We start from the raw sequence: 21662 nt of genomic DNA on the forward strand, positions 1-21662 counted from the left end.
TCTGTTCCTGTTCGTCTCTTTAGTCTCTCTTCCTCTTGCTTTGTTGTTTTTTTAATGTCTTTGCTAATGTTATAATTGGCATGCTTGAGGTGGAAAAGAAAGTGTTGTGTGCAACTGAAATGGTCTTCAAAGTGTTTATATTTAGAATAAATTCTAAGGATCCTTTTTTTTTTACTCAAATCTATTTTCTGTCATTTCTCAGCGCTAAACCCTTTCTTGAGTTTGCAAAAGATCATTAAAAAATGCCCAATAATAAAGCCAAAATGGATTTTTATGTGCTTGAGAGAGACAGTATTTTAGCACAAGAAAAGTACACGTGTTTTGGCATAAAAGCATTTAAATGTCCAGCCGAGTCAGTCAAATAAACTGGGCTCTCAATATTAATTACTAAAAAATACTGAGAGCTCCTAAGACCCAGGCATTGACTTGTCCTCTGTAGAGGACATATTTTAAGTATGGATGTATTGTACATTCAGGGCTTTTCAGAAATACAAAATGTTTGGAGGTTTGACTGAAAACTGTTCATTGGTTTTTAAAATGACATATTGACTGAATTGGCAAATTTAGCACTCTTAAATATGATCATATTTTGTAATTATCATTTAAACCTGACTAATTTTCAAGTTGTTTGTCATGATTAAACTTCTCAGAAGAATGTTATGTCCTTTTTAGTGGACAAGACTTGCAGCATGTTTATCAGGCATTTTGTGGAGACACAAGTGAATAGGAAAATGAATTATATATTCTTATGAAATAGGAGCCAAGTTATTACTCCCATTATTACATTGCATGTTGAACCAGGAGCACATTAATATGCAAATTAGATACAATGTATAGAATGGGACTACCCATTTATGGCCATGTTTACACACATATTGAATAAAGTAAAATGGTATATAAAACCATGTTATATATTTCATAATATTGTTGAAAATCATCAAAGTTTGGTTAAAAATCAGCAACAAATTAATATGCAAATTAGATACAATGTATAGAATGGGACTACCCATTTATGGCCATGTTTACACAAATATTGTATAAAGTAAAATAGTATATAAAACCATGTTATATATTTCATAAAATGGTTGAGAATCATCAAAGTTTGGTTAAAAATCAGCCTGAAACCTAAACATTGATTTGTGACTGAAAAAACAAACATTGTTTTTGCCTATATATGTCTTTTCATTTTCTTAATAACTACAGAGGACATAGCATAATTATAAATAAAATGTATTATCAAAAATCTTTTTATCCGATTTTTATCCAAAAAACGAAATTCATAAAACATTTTTTGTCTGGTTCTCAGGAGGTCATACTATTCAAAGAGTTTGAAAGACTTTTATTCAGCAAGGACACATTAAATTGATCAAAAGTGACAGTAAAGACATTTATAATGTTACGAAAGATTTCAAATAAATCCTGTTTAATTTGAACTTTCTACTCATCAAAGAATCCTGAAAAATTGCATCATGGTTTCCACAACAATATTAAGATTCACAACTCTTGTTGATAATCATAGACACTATAATACAGTAAATATATTTACTTATTTATTTACAGAAATACAGCAAATATATTTACTCTATTTTTAAAAATAAAAAATACAGTATAAACTGCTTCCCCCCCCCCCAATCAAATAAATGCAGTGTTCGTGAGCATGAGATTTTGCGAGGTTAGTGTGCGTCTGCCACTTCAAATGGTGAAGTCACAAGTCATGTTCATGTAAAGCTCTGAAGCAGTAATTAGTCTGTCATTTTCCTTCAACCTCATTCTTCTCCAGGAGCCCTCTGGCTAGTCCAAATGGAAGTGTTCTCCACAGTTTTAATCATTTTCTTCGCTCCAGAAACCACAATTTCTGCGCTCTGTGGTGTTTCCTCGGGCTGTACCTGCCTCCTGCTGTCAACTAACACAATGAGAGAACTCGATAATGAGTGAATCATTTACATTCTAAAGGAGTTTCGTTAGGTCACATAAATTGTGCTTACTGGTTAATGATTGCAGGACAGTACAAATCTTTGATTGCTAAGTGTCTTACCGTCATGACTGCCACGTTTAAAATCATCAGCTTAACTTGCTTCAGTTCTAAATGATCAAGCAGAGTAGTGTATCATTCAGTATTGCTACCTGAGACATTACATTTTCACTTAAATATTGATATGGATGGATAAATAATGCTGAGCTCCACTGTCATCTGATTTTCTTTCAAGTTTAACCAAGTTATCTTCTGACTCAACTGATTCTTTTGGTTGAGCGGCTGCTGTGTTAGCTAGGAGCTGCCTAAGGCTTATTGATCATTTGAAGAAAAAGCTGAGTTTGACTACAGTGTTAAACAGCACAGCACTCGCTCTGTTGAGAAAGAAATATAAATCATAGCAGGTAAAAGAAACATCCTCTTCTGTAGCTTTTAGGGATAATAATGTACAGTCAGATGGCCCTTATATATAGATAAAAAAAACACTGGACCTCGGCGCAAAGAGAGAGCATGTAATAACATTTAATATAGTTCTGAGCATTTAGAAATTCTATTTGCAAATGTATGTCCATGACTGATGTTACTGTAAATTATAGTATAATGTTAGTTGTCAGTGCAATTATAGTATAAGTATTGCACTGAGTACCCAAGAATAAGTGTAAAATGTTGTGTATCTCCTTGTAATATTCTTATCATAGATGACAATATGATGTGTACTTTTGTTCAATATCAACATTTCAAAGTCTATGCTACTTTGCTAATTTACAGTATCATTCTTATTTACAGTAAGAATTTTAGCATTGTAGAAAGTTTAGTATTTCTTTTATAAAGCATCAACCAACCTTGTTAGTCTTGGTTTAACAGTAAAGAACTAGATCAGGATTCCAAACCCCAGCAATGATCCATCTGCTCCGAGTAATTTCAGTGAACTCTGTCCTTGATTGGCTGATTCAGGCAGGGGTGTTTGACTGGAGCAGGACACTAAAATGGAAACTAGATCACCATGAACAAGGTTAGACACTCCTGGCTTATCTAGATTAACCTATCCACATGACATGAGAATAGAGAAGCTAACAGGAGAATTTAAGCATAAAATCAGGTCATAAACATGAAATATTTACACATGAATGAATGAAGCATCTTACATCACATTTTTAAAATGCACAGTGGCTTGAACATAAAAGTACACTACCGTTCAAAAGTTAATAAGATTTTTTTAAGAAATTATAATTTTAATCAGCAAGGATGTATCATGCATTTTTTTTAAACACAGCAAAGACATTTACATTGTTAAAAAATATATATTTAAAAGAAATTTCTATTCACCAGAGAATCCTGTAAACAAAAAATCATGGTTTCTACAAAAATATTAAGCAGCACAGCTGTTTTCAACATTAATGATAAAAAATTAACGTTTCTTGAAATCAGCATATTAAAAAGATTTCCTAAAGGGATAGTTCACCCTCATGAGCTAATTTTCATTTTTGTGTGAACTATCCCTTTAACGATCTTGTGACACTGGAGTAATGATGCTGAAAATTCAGCTTTGCCATCACAGAAATACATTATAAAAAATGTTAGATAGAAAACAGTTATTTTAAATTGTAATAATATTTCACAATACTGTTTTACTGTAATTTTTTATCAGATAAATGCAGCCTTGGCACAGAAGAGACTTCTTTCAAAAACCCCAAATGTTTGAATGGATATTGCCATAGGTGGACAAAGTACACAATTTCCTTACTTGAGTGAAAGTACAAATACTACTGGTCAAATATTACTCCGACAAAACAATGACAAAATTCTCATTTAGAAGACCAAACCCAATGTTGAAAATGAAATGTTGAAAACCAGGTTGGATGTTGACATCAATGTGACAGCGTCATCACGACATTGGGTTCCGACGTAAACCTGACGTCGGGTTCTGAAATCATCACAACGTCGGGTTCTGACGTCAATCCGACATCGTGTTCTGATGTAAATCAGACGTTGGGTTCTGATGTTAATCTGACTTTCATTTCCAACCATGCAACCCCTGCAACTAAAACATCCCCTGATTGACGTTACTACTTATACTCAAGGACCTTGACAGAAATGTAGTGGAGTAAAAAGAATGATATTTGTCTTTCCAATGTAGTGAAGTTAGGGTAAAAAGTTTCTAGAAAAAAATAACACTCAAGTAAAGTACAGTAGGAAGACTGTGTACAGTTGAGACGTGTACAGTTGAGACACCTTAAATAGCTTGCGTATGCAGCAAGCACGAGTTGTGATTTTTGCTGTGCACATGCGTATTAGTGTCCTCTTTGATTGTGGCAAATTTGAACAATGGATGCTTCTCTGATCCGAAGATATTGGCAAAAGTTTTTTTTCTAATATGAGAAGTTCACTTCACCATGCACACTCCACAATGAATAGCTTATTATGTGACTGTTAAACGTAACTGGAATCATCACAAACGTTATTCTGTACCCTAAAAACTGGCATATTTCATGGTATTGTGTTATGCAAGGTCATTGCAAAATCTAAAGAAATGTGCGAGGTGGCCAACGGCCATTATTATATTTGCAATGAACGGATACCTTTACATCATTAAAAATAGGAGTCTCAACTGTACCATGGTACTGTCTCAATGGGTACAGTTGAGACAAAAAGCACCTTATTTTTATGAGCTAATTGTGGAAAAAATAAACTACTTATGGGTATTATTGATTGATAATATCTTAGTCTACAAGCTAATGAAATGTCATGTGGCATGTCATGTGGAAATTCACTTCTTTTCAGTATCTATTTTTGTGTGTATCTGGATATTGCTTTAACTCTTCAATGTCTATAGATATTTACAGAGGAAAGAGAAACATGTAGAGACGTAACAATTTCTTATTGATGGGATGTTTATTTTTCCAAAGCTATAGCCCTTCTAGAACACTGACACTGTACCTATAAGATGATTTCACCTTAAAAGCTGTAATTTATTTATTTTTTCTATTATGACGAATGAGATTTTCCTAATGGACTGTAATGTGATAAAAAATATGCATCCATTAGGATCTTTCTATTACCATGTTTACAATCTAACTAGAGCCACTTAAAGATTGCAGCTTGGAGCACAAAGACTGAATGCCATCTGCTTGTGTTCTGTATTAATGTAATGAACATTAGACTCTTATCGCTGTTGGACAATTTTTATAATGTGAAAAAGCCCTTTTTTGCTATATATGGCTGAAGTACAATATTGTCTTGTTTTCCGAACTTTGTCTTTAAAAAGAGGGTTGTGACATAATACAAGACAAAGAAGCCCTTGGAGCCACTCCATGCTGTTCTTATGGAATTTCAATGAAGTTTGTTAACTGGAGTCACTGCGTGATAGTGAACTGGATTAAGTTGGCTTTGTCAAATTGAAAACAATGAAACTGCACAGCCGGAATGAATAGGTTCCATTGGGCTACTTCCTTTTCAGAGTTGTTTTCCTGACGATGTTAAATGTAAATGTAACTGAAAAACTTAATCTGAATAATGTGCTATAGAGATTTATCTTCTGTAGTGATGCTGTGAGGTATTAGAGAAAAGTCCTGTGTCATCGCGAAACACTATTTATCTTACAACACTGAGGTCAGCTGTTTAGCATTCTGCCTCCCTCACAGCAGCAGAGAGGAGCAGCATCACCAGTCCCATCTAGAGAAAACAGGGAATTTAACTTGTCCAACCAGATGTCTTCTGTATTAAAGAATGGCTGTCTTGCTGACACACTCATTTCTCGCTTGAACCATTACCACTCCTTCGCCCGCTCTCATGACAAAATACGAATCCTACTATGGGCAAGGTTTATGAATATTAATGACGCAAGGGCGACGACGCTTCCATGCGTCCAGCCAAATGCCTCAATTAATATTCATGAGTGAAGTTGTTCATTCGTAAATTGTTAGCTGTCTCTCCAATGTCTGCCTTTCAGCAAATAATTTTGCTCTACGTCTCGTTACGTCATTGATATTCATAAGTCAAATTCAGCAAATCATTTCTTGCTACTGGCCGAAGCGTCTCGTCACGTAATTAATATTCATGACCTAAGCCTTCGCCGTAGTATGTTTCTGAAAGTGTCAGCCTGACCGGGTGGAGAATGCAGTGGTCAAGTACGCCGTTTTTATTATCATTTCTTTTCTCTAATACCTCTTCAATGGACAAATGATGGAAACGTCCAGTTGTACGTATATTCGTTTGATGACTGAAATGAAAGGAAAACTCTGAAACAAGTTTAATTTTATCATAACACGGAGAAGATAGTTTCTTCCGGACTATTTTTGTTATCAACGCGGATTTTTGTTGTGGATACCCTGCCCTGTTCAACCTTGTGCCGCCAATGACAGGTTCAGCGCCGCTTAACATCCACCTCACTTTTACGCGACCACTATGGTGCTATGTGAATCAATGAAGTGGACGAATGTAATTTCCTCGCAGCATCCGAGTCCTTCAGCATCGGAATCTGTTGAAGCCGGTTTAACCTGTCCTGTAGCCTACTCACGTGTCAAGTGTACCGAATGAACTTATTTTAAAGAGCATTGCTGAAATATTTTTCCTGGACTAAGAAACAACATTTAAAGCCTGGTAAATCCTGATATTTTATAACTCAGTACAGTGCACATTTCATATACCCTAATATCATTTGATGAAATCCTGTATTTGCATAGCCACTGGTCTTTTCCCTGCTAAACAAACCACAATGAATTTCCATGGCTGGTTTGGCGTTTGTCTTCTCTAGATGGTGGACCAGCAACATGAAGCTGCTTGACCTAGGGAGACTTTCTGGTTATTAGGAATAGTTTAATTAAAAATGAAAATTCTGTCCCCATTTACTCACCCTCAAGTTGTTTCAAACCTGTATGAATTTCTTTCTCCTGCCGAACACAAAAGAAGATATTTTAAAGAATGTCGGTAACCGGACAGTTGATGGACCCCATTGACTTCCATAGTAGGAAAAATAAAATACTTTGGTTAGAATGGTTACCGACATTCTTCAAAATATGTTATTTTGTGTGCAGCAGAAGAAAGAAATTCATACAGGTTTGAAACAACTTGAGGGTGAGTAAATGATAAAAGAATTTTGTATTTTCAAGTGAACTAGCCTATTCCTTTACCTATGCTGGGTTCTTTTTTAACAGAGTGGTCACTTTGTGTTTATTTGGGACATTTATCAAAGTTTAAGATTGGAGTTGAATGAAATACAGTACACATTCTCTCAACTTTTACATTTTGACAGAAATCCAAGATGACATCGGCGATCAGCCAAGTGTCATTGAGTGAGCTGCCCATGGATAACTGGATGGCCAATCTGCCCAGTGCACTGTGGGATACCCCTCTCTGTTACATGGCTATTCCAGGTATTTAACCTCACTTTTTCGTTTAAATGTTCACTAAACACATGCAAAATATTTTTGAATATATATTGAAGTTATATATATATATTCAGTTCTGAAAAATATTTTTTGGGGAATTTTACTTCTTTTTCAGTTTTCATTAAGTGCCCACAATTATATCATTTTTATGGTTTAAATGTAATATAAATCCACAGCTACTGTATATTTTGAAAGTGTGGATATTGTTATTTTTGGATGGTGCCATTACTTGATGAGAGTGACCGCAGTTCCAATTTCTGCTTAACTGCTTACATTACATTTTTTTTTTATTACAGTCTGCTTATATTTGTTTAGACAGCTTAGTTCATTACCATTAATGCTCTTTGTCATGTGTCATTGTCCATGACTCCATGTCATTGTCATTGTTGTGGTTTGTAGGGAGCCATAATGCCATAACCTACTGCCTGGATAAGAACGACCGCTCTCCAGTGGACCTCACTCAACCAGATATGTTGCAAAAGCTGGACAAGTACATGAAACCCATCATCAGGCCATTTGTATACAAATGGGCAATAGCACAGGTACGTAGTTATGATCTGATTGTGGTTATTCGATCTAACTGCAATTATTTGAGTTAACTGCAATAAGTGTGAAGTTAAAATTTTAATCATGTTTTGCCTTCTAAATAAGGGAGTTTATATTGCAGTTACATAAAATTCTATTATAAATAACTAATTATATAAATATTATTAATTTTCACAGCATTAAAGTAAATCATATGCACCTGTTTTTATTATAAATGTTATTATTATGACCGATTCCAGGTAAAAAATAAGCTAAACTGTAACCATTTCTCTAACGTCAGTGGAGTCCAAAGTTTTTTTAAGGGGGGCGGGGTTAATTAATCTTTTTTTTAAAGAAATTAATGGATTAAAAGGTATTTAAGGGAAAAAGAAATAAGACTCTAAAATAAGTTATTGGTCTAATTGTAGTTGTTATTCGTTATTAAATTATTTGTACGACAATTCATTGTCAATTAAAAATTCATAATCGTGACAGGCTTAGTTTGTTGTCACTGTTTCCGGATAGTGCATTTGCATTTTTTTGATTAGTCATAATTTCACAATCTCCATTATATGTTTCTGTACTTTTCATTAAATGACTTTGAACCATTTTACAATTGGTCAATTACACGAACAAATAGGAAACTGTCTGGGTTCATTGAAAGCCTTGGTGTTCTTCATATGTTGAAATACAAATATCATTCATATTAAATCAGAGAAGGCATGATCAAATTCTTTATATCCAACAATTTTGACTTTGTCACATTTAAAAAACAAAACAACAACTCCATAATGGCTAAACACGTAAAAGCTGAAATAAATGCAGTTATGTTGGGTATGGTATATCCCTCACAAGGTTATAGACCAATTTATGTCTGCACGCATCAGCAGATTCCTGTAGAGCTCGAGTCTCTTAAATCTATCAGCATGAGAGGCAATAAATTGCCATCTGTTGTCGTGGAGAAATCAATCAAACACTCAGCTTTGCTACAGTGATAGCTTTAAAAGCACAATTAGATGGGATAGTTATGACAAAAGGATGGATGGATGAGTATTGTCCCAAATCTATAGGATAGATACAAATCAATATACAGTAGATACAGTTACGTATTTACAGAGATGGTTATGCCACTTTCAATGGTTTCACTCACATTGTTTGTCTCCAGCTAGCTGTTTAGCACTATCTTTACTGCACCTGCATTGTTAATGAATGTGCTTTACATTATTTACCATAGGAGTCTTGCATTAGGGGGCAGTTAGATTGTGGAGTGCGATACTGTGACCTGAGGATAGCACATAGGCCTAATGACAGCTCAAATGATCTCTACTTCTACCATGGTGTTTATACCACTATGACTGTGGAGGTAAGAATATTAAAACAATTGATAGAACAAAAGATGCACATTTAAAAGACTGCCAAGGCGTTTAATGATTTATAATATCGCATAACATTTCCCAGTATCTGTTTGTTGTGTATTTTGATATGTGCAGTGTAGTTCTAATTTTTTAGAGTTTAATGTTTGAAGAATAGAAATAAATGCTTTTCAATTGAATCGAACTAATTTTTTGTGTTATTTCAGAAAGTGTTAAAAGAGATCAGAGAGTGGTTGGATGTTCATCCAAAGGAGGTAGTCATCCTCTCATTTAGCCACTTCCTTGACCTCAATCAAGAGCTTCACACACTGCTTGTCTCAACTATAAAGAGTGTTTTTGATTCCAAACTCTGCCCCAGAATGGTAAGTGTCAATAAAAAATAAAAAAAGATGGTGGGAACTATTTATATACAATATAAGTAAAAATATATTTCCAATGCGTTATGAAAATATACTTCTGATTTTTCTGTCAGGAGCGTGTGACATTACAGACATTATGGAGCCAGGGTCATCAAGTTATCGTTTCATATGAGGACAATATTGCCAACTGGCACAGAGAATTGTGGTTACATATACCTTATTGGTGGGCCAACAAGTGCAAGGCTGAAGCGCTGATCGAGGAATTTGAACGTAGAAAACAAAATGGCCGGCCAGGTAATCCTTAATGATAAGCGGTTATTTTATTAATTATTCTCTTGATAAAAGAATCATCTTTGGAAAGTGAAATGATTCCTGTAACAGTAACTTGTTTTTAATATTTATTTATTTATTATTATTTTATTCTCTTGATAAAACTATCATTCTTGGAAAAACGTACCGTTTCCTGTAACAGTAACTCATAAGCTTTTATTTTATTGATAAAACGGTCGTCCTTAGAACAGTGAAAATGTTTCCTCTAAAATTAATATTATTTGTAAATTATAAACTATAATTTGTTAGCTATTATTTTATTAATTATTCTCTTGATAATCTTTTGAAAAAAGTGAAATGTTTCCTGTAACACTAACTTGTTTTTGTTATTTATTTTTTTATTTTTTTATTTTATTCTCTTGATAAAACTATCATCCTTGGAAAAGCTAAATGTTTCCTTAAACATGAACTCATAAGCATTTACTTCATTTTCTTGACAAAAATATAATTCTTGGAAAAGTGAAATTAAACATCAGTTTCCATGCTCACCGTTTTTCAACAGGCGGCTTTTTTGTGACTGGCATCAATCTTACTGAAGATCTGAAGTACATATGCTCCCATCCCACAGAATCACTTAAGGATGTGGTGATGTCTACATATCCCATGTTACTTAGCTGGGTCAAGCAACAGAAGCCTGGCTCTAACACCGGCTCCCTCAACATCATAGCTGGGGACTTTGTGACAGAGAGCCAATTCATACCAACCGTTATTGCACTGAATGAAAATCTGCTCAACAGGACCATAATACCAGAGCCTTGACCCTCTTTAAGCCTGCACAATGTATTTAACATTTGAAGAAAGAAGTGCTTCTCGTTCTTGGGATGTTTTTATACATTAACTTTGCTCTTTTTTTATAAGGGTGCTTACACTATAGAGTTTATGCTGCGTCAGCTCCATTAATTTCAATAGTTATGGTGCATTGTAAGGACTTTCCTTACCCTTAAAATGGATGCTGTCCATCAAACGCTCCATCGTAGAGCTGTATCTGGTGTGTAAGCACCCTGAGGGTGATAGATAATTTTGAGTTATGGGTAGAATAATCTAATGCACTGACTTTTATGACTTGAATTTACTGTCTTAAGCTTATTTATGCAGTCTCTAATATATACCTCTGATTTTGCAAAAATGTTGATCATTTTTAAGGTTCCAACATGTCATGATCAAGGTCCCGGTTACCTTACCACTACTTTACGTACAGTACAGCACCAGACACAAGCACATTACAGGACACAATAAGTTCACTGGGAGCATCAGAGTTTCACAGTTTGAAGTTTGCATGAGAATTGCTGAAGACTACTCACTGCAAGCCTGCACAAATAGGATTATAAAACACTCAGGATTGTTCATTCTTTATGATCTATACTCTTTTCAACTTTCTACTGTGTGATGGCAATGGAATGATTCAAATAAGCACATGTCTGCATGGTGCACACAATCAAAAGCATGAAGAGACACTGACATATTTCTGTGGTTGCACATCCTGTATGTTCTCTGCCATAGTAGCATGCAATTTCAACCAGTTTAATCAAGATATCAGTTTGCTCTACAAACAAATATGCTTATACTAAACTATATCAGCAGTTGAATGGAATACAACATATTCACATTTAATAGGCTATTTGAAGGTTTCCAATAAATACAATATATCTAACTATATTAATTCAATTATTTGTATTTTTTACAGTTTTCAAAAGTTCTTCAGGCTGTTGTTTAATTTTTGTTGTTGATGGTTTGTATCTGTCTTACTGGTTTTGGAAAAGTTATATTAGTTTTGAGACTAGCCCTCATTTTTTCAAAGCAATTATTTTTAAAAATGCAATTAAATACCTAATATTATTTATAGTAATATTTATGCTGTGTTTGAGTTTCAGTAACATTAATTACAACAGGTTAGTTATTAATACTGAAGGATTCTCTGATTCTATCAGCACCCAAACAGAAGAAGCCCACGAGAGAGAGAGAGAGAGAGAGAGAGAGAGAGAGAGAGAGAGAGAGAGAGAGAGAGAGAGAGAGAGAGAGAGAGAGAGAATTAGCTGACATAGAAAGTGGTGTTTAACTATGCTTTGTTCTATTGATTGTGGACTCTGTTGAAAACCTTTAGTCAAAGTTAACCTTTGATTATGGTGTTTTGTGTCTCTTTCCAACTCAAAGATGATAAAATGATGAAAGGTCACCATTTCCAAACCACAGTTTGGAATAACATGTTGAAAAATTAGAGAGAGAGAAACAAAAAGAAAACTAAACTAAATGAATATTGTGTTGCCATATGTCTATAGGGAATTAAATACTTTAATGTTCTGGTAAAACTTGATTATGGTAATAAATAAATTAATTAATTAAACAACAGGATGGAAAAATGAGCGTAGACAATGATCATGAGAGTTGACAGCTTTGAGAAAGTCATATATATATATATATATATATGTATGTATACACACACCCCGTGTATATATATATATATATATATATATATACACGGGGTGTGTGTATACATACATATATATATATATATATATATATATATATATATATACATATATATATATATATATATATATATATATGTATGTATACACACACCCCGTGTATATATATATATATATATATATATATATATATATATTTTTTTTTTTTTTACTATGGCTGTAGGCTCATCTTGATTAGGAAAAAAAACCCACCTGCAATATGCTTAATAAATTGTCAGGTTTTCTATCTCAGAAATTAGTAAAGTATCCGGTATCTTGGCTTTTGTAATGTAAAAAAAAAAATCAATTTTTTTTATCTTTTGTGACTAATATTTTGTCCCAAATATCTAGAGGCTATATGACGGGGAAATGAAAATGTACTGCAGAACAGGAATGACCAAGAATTCTATCAATTAAAGGAAATATGTTTTTGGGCGGTTTTAACAACTCATGGACGAAAAAGCCGTTCTGCAAACAGCTAAAGCGCGAGGGACTGAAGCAGCAAGGAACAAGGAAATAGGCTACAGAGCTAGCAAGTCAGGAATCAAAACACGTCCAAAACACTTTTATTTTCGTAGAAAAAGGAGTTCACTAACCGATGTAGTTACATTTAAAAAGAGTTGGGCTTTGAGCCTCGTTATCGATGGAGTGTTATCTGTTGTTTCGCTCAAACGGACGGTTTCAGCTGATCAACTCATTTTGTTTTAAAACGCAGCCAGAGGCATTTGTGAAGAGCTACTGGAATACACTCCGGTAAACTGATGAATCACATTAAAGAGACTGAATTGAAAAACGAGGAATGGATGTCATGTTTGCCAGAGAAACTGTGGGATGTCCCTTTAACAAATCTCTCAATACCAGGTTAGTGAGCCCCAGTGGAACGACAAGAAAAGATTTTTTTTTTTAGTAACGTTAGATGTAACCATTTGTCATCATTATGTTATAGCTATAGATGTTATTATTTAAACATATTATGCCATTTTTACTATTTTACCTTTTTTTTAATTCACCACGAAATCAAAATCCACAATTCTTTTTAGGGATAGAATTGTCAGGTACTTTACTATTAACAAACACTACCGGATTTATTATAGGCTAAATGATTTATCAGTGAACATCATTATTTAAGTTAATGTGCCCTCATAATCTTTAACCAAAATAACTCCCCCCCCCCCCCCCCCCAACCTGTCAATCACTTGGAATCACAGCAATAGCAAATGAGATAGACAAAATCAAGTCCCATCCTACATTTTATTTATCCTACCATTATTATATAAATTACTGCATAATATATTGTTCTTTACTTTCCAAATGATCATTCTGAATATAAAAACAAAACACATAAAATACAGTTTTCTATTACATTTCTTTATCTTTTCTAAATAATCTTGAGTACAGTAATAAAACATGGAAAATAGTCTCTTTTTCCTGTCCACAAAATTCACAGGGATATGAAATGTTGAGTTTAAATCTTTCCTAAACATTTGTTTTCAGGTAGCCATGATGCAATGAGCTACTGTTTGGATATCACTTCTCCTCTGCTCCGGTCTGAGTCAGACACCTTCCGTTTGCTGGATGGATTTTTCTGCTGTTTCACCCGACCAGCTATTTACAGATGGGCCACTACTCAGGCAGGCATATACCTCAAATATTGTATTATTTTAACTTCTTAAATGCCTAATATTTCATAGTAAAGATACAAGTGTTTCTCCAATTGCACTCAGTGTCAATATTTGTTGTATAAATTCAGCCATTTTTACATGTGAAATGTATTTGTAACATCGTATCAAAGCCCCTTGTTGTTTTGCAAGCAGGTGCAAGACATTGTGGAGCAACTTACAGCAGGCATTCGATACTTTGATCTTCGAATTGCCCATAAACAGTATGATTCTTCCAAAGAGCTTTACTTCACTCATGTCATTTACACACATGCGACCGTCATTGTAAGTATTCGCACATGTTGAAATTAATTAGCGATTTAAGACTGCCATTTTATTCTTTACTTTGTGCATTTGTTATGCTTTATAAACATCTTTTGTTTTATAGAAAACTCTACAGACAGTTGCTTCATGGCTTGAATCTCATTCCAAAGAAATCGTCATTCTGGCTTGTAGTCATTTCGAAGGGCTGAATCATAAACTGCATGAGGAATTCATCCATTCTCTGAAGAAAATCTTTGGTCCTAAGCTGTGCCCTCGCAATGTAAGAAACCATTTGTAATTTCAAACACAACAACATTTTTCCTTAATATCATTCTGATTGTACAATTAATACTCTATGGGTCAAAAGATTAGAATAATTACGTGATTTTGTGTTTGTGTTTTACGTAATTTTTAATGTGTTTGAAAGAAGTCTGGTAGGTTTACCAAGGCTGCATCAAAAACACAGTAAAACCAGTAATACTGTGAAATAATAATATTACAATTTAAAAGAACTGTGTTCCATTTTAATCTCTTTTAAAATGTGAATTATTTCTGTGATGCAAAGCTGAATATTCAGTTGCCATTACTCCAGTTGTCAGTGCCACATGATCCTTCAGAAATCATTCTAATATGCTGATTTAGTGTTTAAGAAACATTTGTTATTATTAACACTCTTGTAAACAGTTGTGCTGCTTAATATTTTTGTGCAAACCATGATACACTAACATTCAAAAGTTTGAGGTAAACAGGGACACTTTCAATTGACCGTAAAGATATTTATCATATTACACAAGATTTGTGTGTCAAATAAATGCTGTTCTTTTGAACTTTTTATTCATCAAATAATCCTGGGTAAAAAAGCATCACTGTTTTAACAAAAAAATTAAAGGACAAAAACTACTTCCAACAATAATACCAATAATAATTAATAATAAATTTGCACCAATTATAATGGATAATAAATGAGCATCAAATCAGCATATTAGAAGGATTTCAAGGATCATGTGACACTGAAGACTGGAGTCATGATGCTGAAAATTCAGCTTTTCTGTGACAAGAATAAATTACATTTTAAAATATAGTATAGTAAAAATAAAAAATCCAAATATTTTAAATGGTAATATTATTGTACAACATTGTAAAATAAATGATTAAATAAATGCAGCCTTGGTCAGCAGTCTTTCAAAAACATTAAAAAAAAATCCCAATCCCGTCCCCCTCTCTATGTCCCATATCCTTCCTGTCTACTTACTGTCCTATCATAATAAAGTTAAAAACGCCAAAAATAAATCTTTAAAAAACGTAATTATTCCAAACTTTTCAGTTAAATCCATTAACCTGGGATTAGAAATGGTTAGAGAGTCAGACTGGTAACCCAAAGGTTGCGGGTTCGTCTCTCAATACCGGCAGGAAATGACTGAGATGTCCTTGAGAAAGGCACCAAACCCCCAATCGCTCTCCGGGCACTGCAGAAAATGTCTTCCCACTGCTCCGTGTGTGCGTGTGTGGGTCCATGGTTTGCAGCGTGTGTGTGTGTGTGTTCACCACTCCTAATATGTGTGCGCTAACTTGAATTGGTTAAATGCAGAGGACAAATTCCGAGTATGCGTTACCAAACTTGGCCTTCACAAGTCACTGTCACTTTCATATTTTTAAAGGAGTTCCCACTGACCTTGCGGAGCCTGTGGACATCAGGCTATCAAGTGGTTCTATCATATGAGGACCACCAGTCAGCAGCACGCCATGTGGAGTTGTGGAATGCTATCCCGTACCTTTGGGCCAATAAGCCTGATGCAGAAGAGCTGATCCAGTATCTTGAATGGCATAAACAGCACGGTCGACCTGGTGAGAGAAGCTTTTTTTTTTTTTTAAGATGGTTCCACGTACTTCTGGTCTTAAATATCTGGTCTCTGATCAAAATATTTCTATTGCGCAGAGGGGTTTTTCGTAGCAGGCCTGAATTTGACGACAGACCGATGCTTCATCGCCTCACACCCTCGGACATCTCTCCAAACTCTGACCCTGGAGAATTGGAACTGTGTGAGGAAATGGCTAGAAGATCAGAAACCAGGAGCTGAACGCACAAGTCTAAACATAATAGCAGGCGACTTCATTGGACCCGTCCCATTTTGCCCTCTTGTTATTGGACTCAACAAGAAACTGCTGTAATCAAGGAGCTATTGACGCACAATGTGTTTAGATGCGTCATTTAGTTTCACAAACCAAGGTTTTACAGCCTAACGGCTGCTACACACTGTACGATTTATAAAAGTCCTTAATAACTGTTGCTTGTCAGTCAGACTGTACAAACATGATCCTCGCTGTAAGCCATGTCACACTGTAGGATCTCTGTTGTAATTAACGTCAAAATGTACGGCAGTCAAGATGCGTTAAAACCCGGAGGCCTCATCCGGAGTCAGCTGGTTTTAGCTGGTATCCCGGGCTGGTTTTAGAGGGGTTTTGGCTACTTTTTTAGCTAGTATTTTTCAGCAGGGCGGTGACTGTGATCTGCATTTCATGCAGGATGGAAATGGTGGCTAGCAAACAAAAACAATCTCTAGCGTTAATTTTAATCATGGCTTCTCTTGAAAAGAAAACTGGAAGAAAGGGAAGACGATGTGTGGAGCAAGTGGTGGTTTGTTGTCTTTCATTAATTGAGTCATGAGATTCGGTGCTCCATTTGGTTTCTGATTTTATGGTTTTCGTAGGAGAAGCCGCTGCCAGAATTTCGTCTGAGGTGAAATTTGATCGCAATGGTCATTAGCTGTCGGTGAACATCTCAAACTAGCGAATAAAGACTTCAGGTTTTGGCCTAGGATCCGAGGAATCTTTTAGAATTCACAAAATTCAGATTGGCAAAATCTTACAGTGTGAACCTGGCATTTATTTACCTGTGCAATATTTAACACTCAATGTGTTTACATATGACTTTTACTGTATCATGCTGCTTGATAAACATTTTTTTGATAGACAAAATACATGTATTTTATAACAATATTGTTTATATTAACACAAAGCAACTTTGCTTCCTAATGTCGGATTTTATTGTAGTAAAAAAATAGGTTTTGAGTAATTTTAAATACACCGTTTAAGCAAATAAATATTTAAACATCATTATTGTGCGAATTATTTTGGACGATGTCGTTCTGGCTGTGAAACGGGCCAGCTGTTACTAGGTGACCTGAAACCGCTTCCTGTATCGGCCATATGCAGCTTGGCTAATGATGACTTTGACATTGGCAGTGCAGTCATCTCCAACATCATCTACCGCCTGGACCGTCGCCTCCTTATACAGCCAACTGTAAAGGGCAAAGGGCAACACATTAGCAAGTCTGTGGATAAAATAATTTAATCCATTATTCATTTTTATTTAACTCACGCTAATTGAGGGGTGTTGAGCTGCACCTTGAGGGTCATTGTTTGTTTTCCGGTATACTTAACAACAGCTTCTTCAATCTTTTCTTTTAAGACCTCCAGTCCATGCTGTTTAAGAGCTGATATGGGGGTGACCTCAGGATCACTTGCCTCGTATCTGTAAAATGTATATAAAACATATTTATTATATAATAATAATAACATATCCCGCTCATGCAAAATGTCATTGCCTGAGAGTTTTTTTAAAATAAAGAAAAATTTAAATCGTCAAGTCACATTATATAAGGCATCATTTACAATTGTATCATAAAATTCAAGGTGAATTATGTTTGGAAGTTTAATACTTAGGGTTTGAAATTAGTATCGGCAATAATGACTGTTTTAGCAAGCTCCACTAATAATAAAATTAATGCTAACACTTTATTTTAAGGTGACATAGTTACATGTTACTATATGTACAGTAAATTATGCATAATCACAAATAACTAACCATAAACCAAACCCTAACTCTATAGTAAGTACATGTAGTTAATTAATATTACTCAGTACTTATTTGAGTAAGTACAATGTAACAACGTCACCTTAAAATAAAGTGTAACCAAATTAATTATTTGACAATTCCTTACTACATGACTGACTTTGTCTCTCACCCTTCAATGAGGTCGATCTTATTGTGCACCTCTATTATGGAGTTGAGTAATCTTTCTGGAATCTGAAGATTCTTTAGGACATTCAGTACATTGACCTTTTGATTCACAGTTTCTGGATGACTGATGTCTCTCACGTGAATTATGAGGTCCTGCAAAAGGAGAGGGTGTTAAGACTTCGGTAACACTTTACTAAAGCCTTTATATACAGTATTATGTGTTATAGAAGTATTTTTAATGCATTAATTATGTCTTGTAATGCATTGTATGGTCTCATGAAGAATTGTAACCACAGTTATAATACTTATCTATTCATTGAACACACCTTTGGAAAGAATAATGCATTAAAACACATGACAAACAACCAATTTCAGATATAACAAGTAATGTGCACATAGAATAATGAAGCATTTTAACTTTGGTTACAATTATTTATGAAAAGGTTTAATGCATTCACCGATCTATATTAATGTATATACTAGATTAGTGAATGCATTATAACATACATTATGAATACCTTTGAAATGCATTATACATCAAGCCTTTAAGTAAAGCGTTACCAAACTTTCTATGACATAGCTAAAAATAAAAAGCTTTTTAGTGTTGTGTTTTGGGTACATACAGAATGTGTCACATCCTCCAGTGTGGCAGAGAAAGAGTCAATAAGCTGGTGAGGGAGCTGGGACAAAAAGCCAATGGTGTCTACAAACAGTACAGTCATGTGACTTGGCAACTGTCCGGCATGTACTGTAACATCCAGGGTGGCAAAGAGCTGGTCTTTAGGCTGAAGACCAGCATCTCCAGTCAGTGCTTTAATCAGAGTTGTTTTACCTTCAGAAACAAAGACTATTAATGTGTTTCTTACAATCTCATATAAAAGATTAACAAGTTAATATTTATCCAAACCTCACCACAGTTGGTGTAGCCCATGACAGAGATGGTAGGAAAGTCTTTTTGTTTGCGCTGGGAGCGCAGCAGGTGCCTCTTCTTCCTAAGTCGCTCCAGGGCCGATCGGATCTTCAGCTCTCGCTCCTTCAACAATCGCTGTTGCATTTCATACAAGGTTTCACCTGCAGACAACATTTTAGTTCCAGTTGAATACATTAACCTGGGATTAAAAATGCCCCTGGATTAACAGTTTCCTTACCTGAGCCCATAATGTACCTTGAGCCGCCACCTTGCTGGTCTAAGTTTGCTATTTCATTTCTCAGGCGTGATCTTAATGTGTTCAAACAGAAAAAATGTGTTAAATCTGTGTTTGGGGATACTTATTATTGTAATATGAAAGTAATTACACCAAACTAATAATCAGCAAACTGGACAAAATAAAATTCACTAATTGCCTTTCATTGTGTCACAAGGTACACTACCGTTCAAAAGTTTGGGGTTAGTAAAGAATTTTTTTTAAATAAATCAAAACTTTTTTTCAGCAAGGATGCATTTAATTGATAAAAAAATAACAGTAAAGACTTTTATAATGTTACCAAAGATTTCTATTTCAAATAAATGCTGTTCTTTTGAACTTTCTACTCAAAGAATTCTGAAAAATGTAAAAAAAAAAGTTTCCACAAAAAATATTAAGCAGCACAACACCAAATCAGCATATTATAAATCTGAAGAATCATGTGACACTGAAGACTGGAGTAATGACTGCTAAAAATACTGCTTTGCCATTACAGGAATAAATACAAGTAAATTGTAATAATACTTCACAGTATTGCAGTTTTTACCATCATTGATCAAATAAATGCAGCCTTTGTGAGCATAAGAATGTTAATTCAAAATTTAAAAAGTACTAGCCTTAAACTTTTGAATGGAAGTGTCTGCTAGGAAAGGACTCTTGATTTAACCAGGAAACAATATTGATAAGTAAAAGAACGAGCTAACAAACATAATTTACCTGAGCAAGGGAATCTCTGCTAAAGAGATCTGCAGTTTGGCCTCTTTTGTTCTAGCGTTACATCGGAAAATATGCAGAACAAGTGAGTATCTATCAAGAACTTTTACTCCCCAGGCTTCCTGTAATTCTTTCTGAAACACAAGTATAACACATTGTTACTGACATTATGACATCAGTATTCAAAGTAGAACTTATCATGATAATATTACAGCCACAGAGAATCTAGTATTACTGTTTAATAGTAATTATATGCATCATAATAGTTCAAATAGATTGTTTCATGCTCTGAATACTCACTTCCGAGGAAGGTAAAAGACGCTCCACGTTCACAAAGACAGCTGTGACCTCAGGAGTAGCTCTGATCTTTTCTTAGCAATGTATCCGAGCATATTAGAAAGGTGTCAATTTGTGTCTAAAATATATTATTTATTCAAAACCAGTAAGCTATATACCTGTAAGAGTCTGGAAGTTTCCCTTGCCGAAAATTCTTTTATTTTCTGGTGTCTTGGTGGAAAGGATGATCTTTTCAACAACGCTCCACTTGTGTAAAGTGTTCACCAGCCCAACAGCCTCTTCCATCTGAAGTGCCGCTGTTAAAGGGAACAACTCTGTATTGTGCAATGTCACATGTATACACTAACTGAAATCAGTGCAAGTAGTACACTGTTTTTGTTTATTACCTGTGGTAAGATACTGCTTCCTGCTCCCCCATTTCACATCAGGATGAACAATGAAGATCCTGTGGTCTTCTTTACCAATATCTGTGGGGATCTGCTGCTGGAACAGCTCCTCTATTTCAGCTTCATCAATTTCATCTTCCTCTTCCTCTGGATTGTTTTCTATGCTGTGATTTTTGCTCTTGAACATGCAAGCTGTCAATGACAAAGTCCTCGTTGGCAGAATTGGAATTGGAACCCCAGTCTTTAAACTTTGTCTTGTGCATGGTAAGATGGAGGCAACTAATTTTGAAGAACATTGACAAAATATGATTGGTTTACATTTAGCAAAGTTCGTGTACCACCTACCCAAGACATGTTTGCATAGAAACACATGTTTGGTTAGGACACTGATCTTGTTAAGATTCATCTGCTCAGGTTCAATTTACAATATAATCAACGTCCAAAACATGCAAGCGATCTAGAGTGAAATCATTAAGAAAGCAATTTATTTTACTTTACAACTAACTCTGCGTATCATATCAGTTTCACCACGCATGTTTTGGTACGTCTTCCTCTCTTGTGTTTAACACCGGTGTTCGTTCAAGTGCGCCACCGATAGGAAAGATGAGGTATAACATAAACTAATACTTTCTTTCTTTCTTCAAATACAAAGTTATTTCAACTTCCAGAATTTTAATAAATTATACAGAAACTGAGAAGAAATGTAAGTGTTTATGATTTGTTGAAT

The 21662-nt window shown here is 34.8% G+C and overlaps 3 protein-coding genes across 5 annotated transcripts; 2 read left to right on the top strand and 1 right to left on the bottom strand.

Annotated features, from left to right (window-relative positions):
- Positions 1-6046: 6046 nt before the first annotated feature.
- On the top strand, positions 6047-11602 carry plcxd1.1 (phosphatidylinositol-specific phospholipase C, X domain containing 1, tandem duplicate 1). The gene is made up of 7 exons (XM_077198447.1): positions 6047-6571; positions 7224-7344; positions 7759-7901; positions 9119-9247; positions 9464-9619; positions 9730-9910; positions 10449-11602. Exons 2-7 carry the CDS (start codon positions 7233-7235, stop codon positions 10703-10705), a joined length of 978 nt encoding a protein of 325 aa, XP_077054562.1. The 5' UTR covers positions 6047-6571; positions 7224-7232; the 3' UTR covers positions 10706-11602.
- A 1274-nt stretch (positions 11603-12876) lies between these two features.
- Positions 12877-17447, top strand: plcxd1.2 (phospholipase C, X domain containing 1, tandem duplicate 2). The gene is made up of 6 exons (XM_077198479.1): positions 12877-13272; positions 13906-14042; positions 14226-14354; positions 14458-14613; positions 15992-16178; positions 16270-17447. The coding sequence occupies exons 1-6, from the start codon at positions 13173-13175 to the stop codon at positions 16500-16502; spliced, it is 942 nt and encodes a 313-aa protein (XP_077054594.1). The 5' UTR covers positions 12877-13172; the 3' UTR covers positions 16503-17447.
- gtpbp6 (GTP binding protein 6 (putative)) lies at positions 17355-21495 on the bottom strand. 3 transcript variants are annotated; one of them, XM_077198464.1, is made up of 11 exons: positions 21281-21483; positions 20936-21127; positions 20708-20845; positions 20553-20623; positions 20256-20386; positions 19503-19573; positions 19267-19425; positions 18978-19186; positions 18359-18507; positions 17713-17865; positions 17355-17632 (listed from the first exon to the last, which is right to left on the bottom strand). In XM_077198464.1, the coding sequence occupies exons 1-11, from the start codon at positions 21339-21341 to the stop codon at positions 17506-17508; spliced, it is 1461 nt and encodes a 486-aa protein (XP_077054579.1). In that variant the 5' UTR covers positions 21342-21483; the 3' UTR covers positions 17355-17505. The 3 variants fall into 3 exon arrangements, with proteins under 3 accessions (XP_077054579.1, XP_077054577.1, XP_077054578.1); XM_077198462.1 differs by having other exon boundaries at positions 20936-21495; XM_077198463.1 differs by having other exon boundaries at positions 17499-17632; positions 17739-17865; positions 20936-21495.
- Between the last annotated feature and the right edge of the window lie 167 nt (positions 21496-21662).

The sequence above is a fragment of the Siphateles boraxobius genome, unplaced genomic scaffold, assembly GCF_051911475.1.
Source record: "Siphateles boraxobius isolate OS27281-9 unplaced genomic scaffold, OSU_SipBor_1 41, whole genome shotgun sequence".
NCBI lineage: Eukaryota > Metazoa > Chordata > Actinopteri > Cypriniformes > Leuciscidae > Siphateles > Siphateles boraxobius.

Coding starts and splice junctions, on each gene's coding strand:
- gtpbp6 (XM_077198462.1), bottom strand. CDS start 21,341: ATGAATCTTAACAAGATCAGTGTCCTAACCAAACATGTGTTTCTATGC. Junction 20,846..20,935: donor GAAGCAGTATCTTACCACAG/GTAATAAACAAA, acceptor TCCCTTTAACAG/CGGCACTTCAGATGGAAGAG. Junction 20,624..20,707: donor AAACTTCCAGACTCTTACAG/GTATATAGCTTA, acceptor TACATTGCTAAG/AAAAGATCAGAGCTACTCCT.
- plcxd1.2 (XM_077198479.1), top strand. CDS start 13,173: ATGAATCACATTAAAGAGACTGAATTGAAAAACGAGGAATGGATGTCA. Junction 13,273..13,905: donor AACAAATCTCTCAATACCAG/GTTAGTGAGCCC, acceptor ATTTGTTTTCAG/GTAGCCATGATGCAATGAGC. Junction 14,043..14,225: donor ACAGATGGGCCACTACTCAG/GCAGGCATATAC, acceptor TTTTGCAAGCAG/GTGCAAGACATTGTGGAGCA.
- plcxd1.1 (XM_077198447.1), top strand. CDS start 7,233: ATGACATCGGCGATCAGCCAAGTGTCATTGAGTGAGCTGCCCATGGAT. Junction 7,345..7,758: donor CTGTTACATGGCTATTCCAG/GTATTTAACCTC, acceptor TGTGGTTTGTAG/GGAGCCATAATGCCATAACC. Junction 9,248..9,463: donor ATACCACTATGACTGTGGAG/GTAAGAATATTA, acceptor GTGTTATTTCAG/AAAGTGTTAAAAGAGATCAG.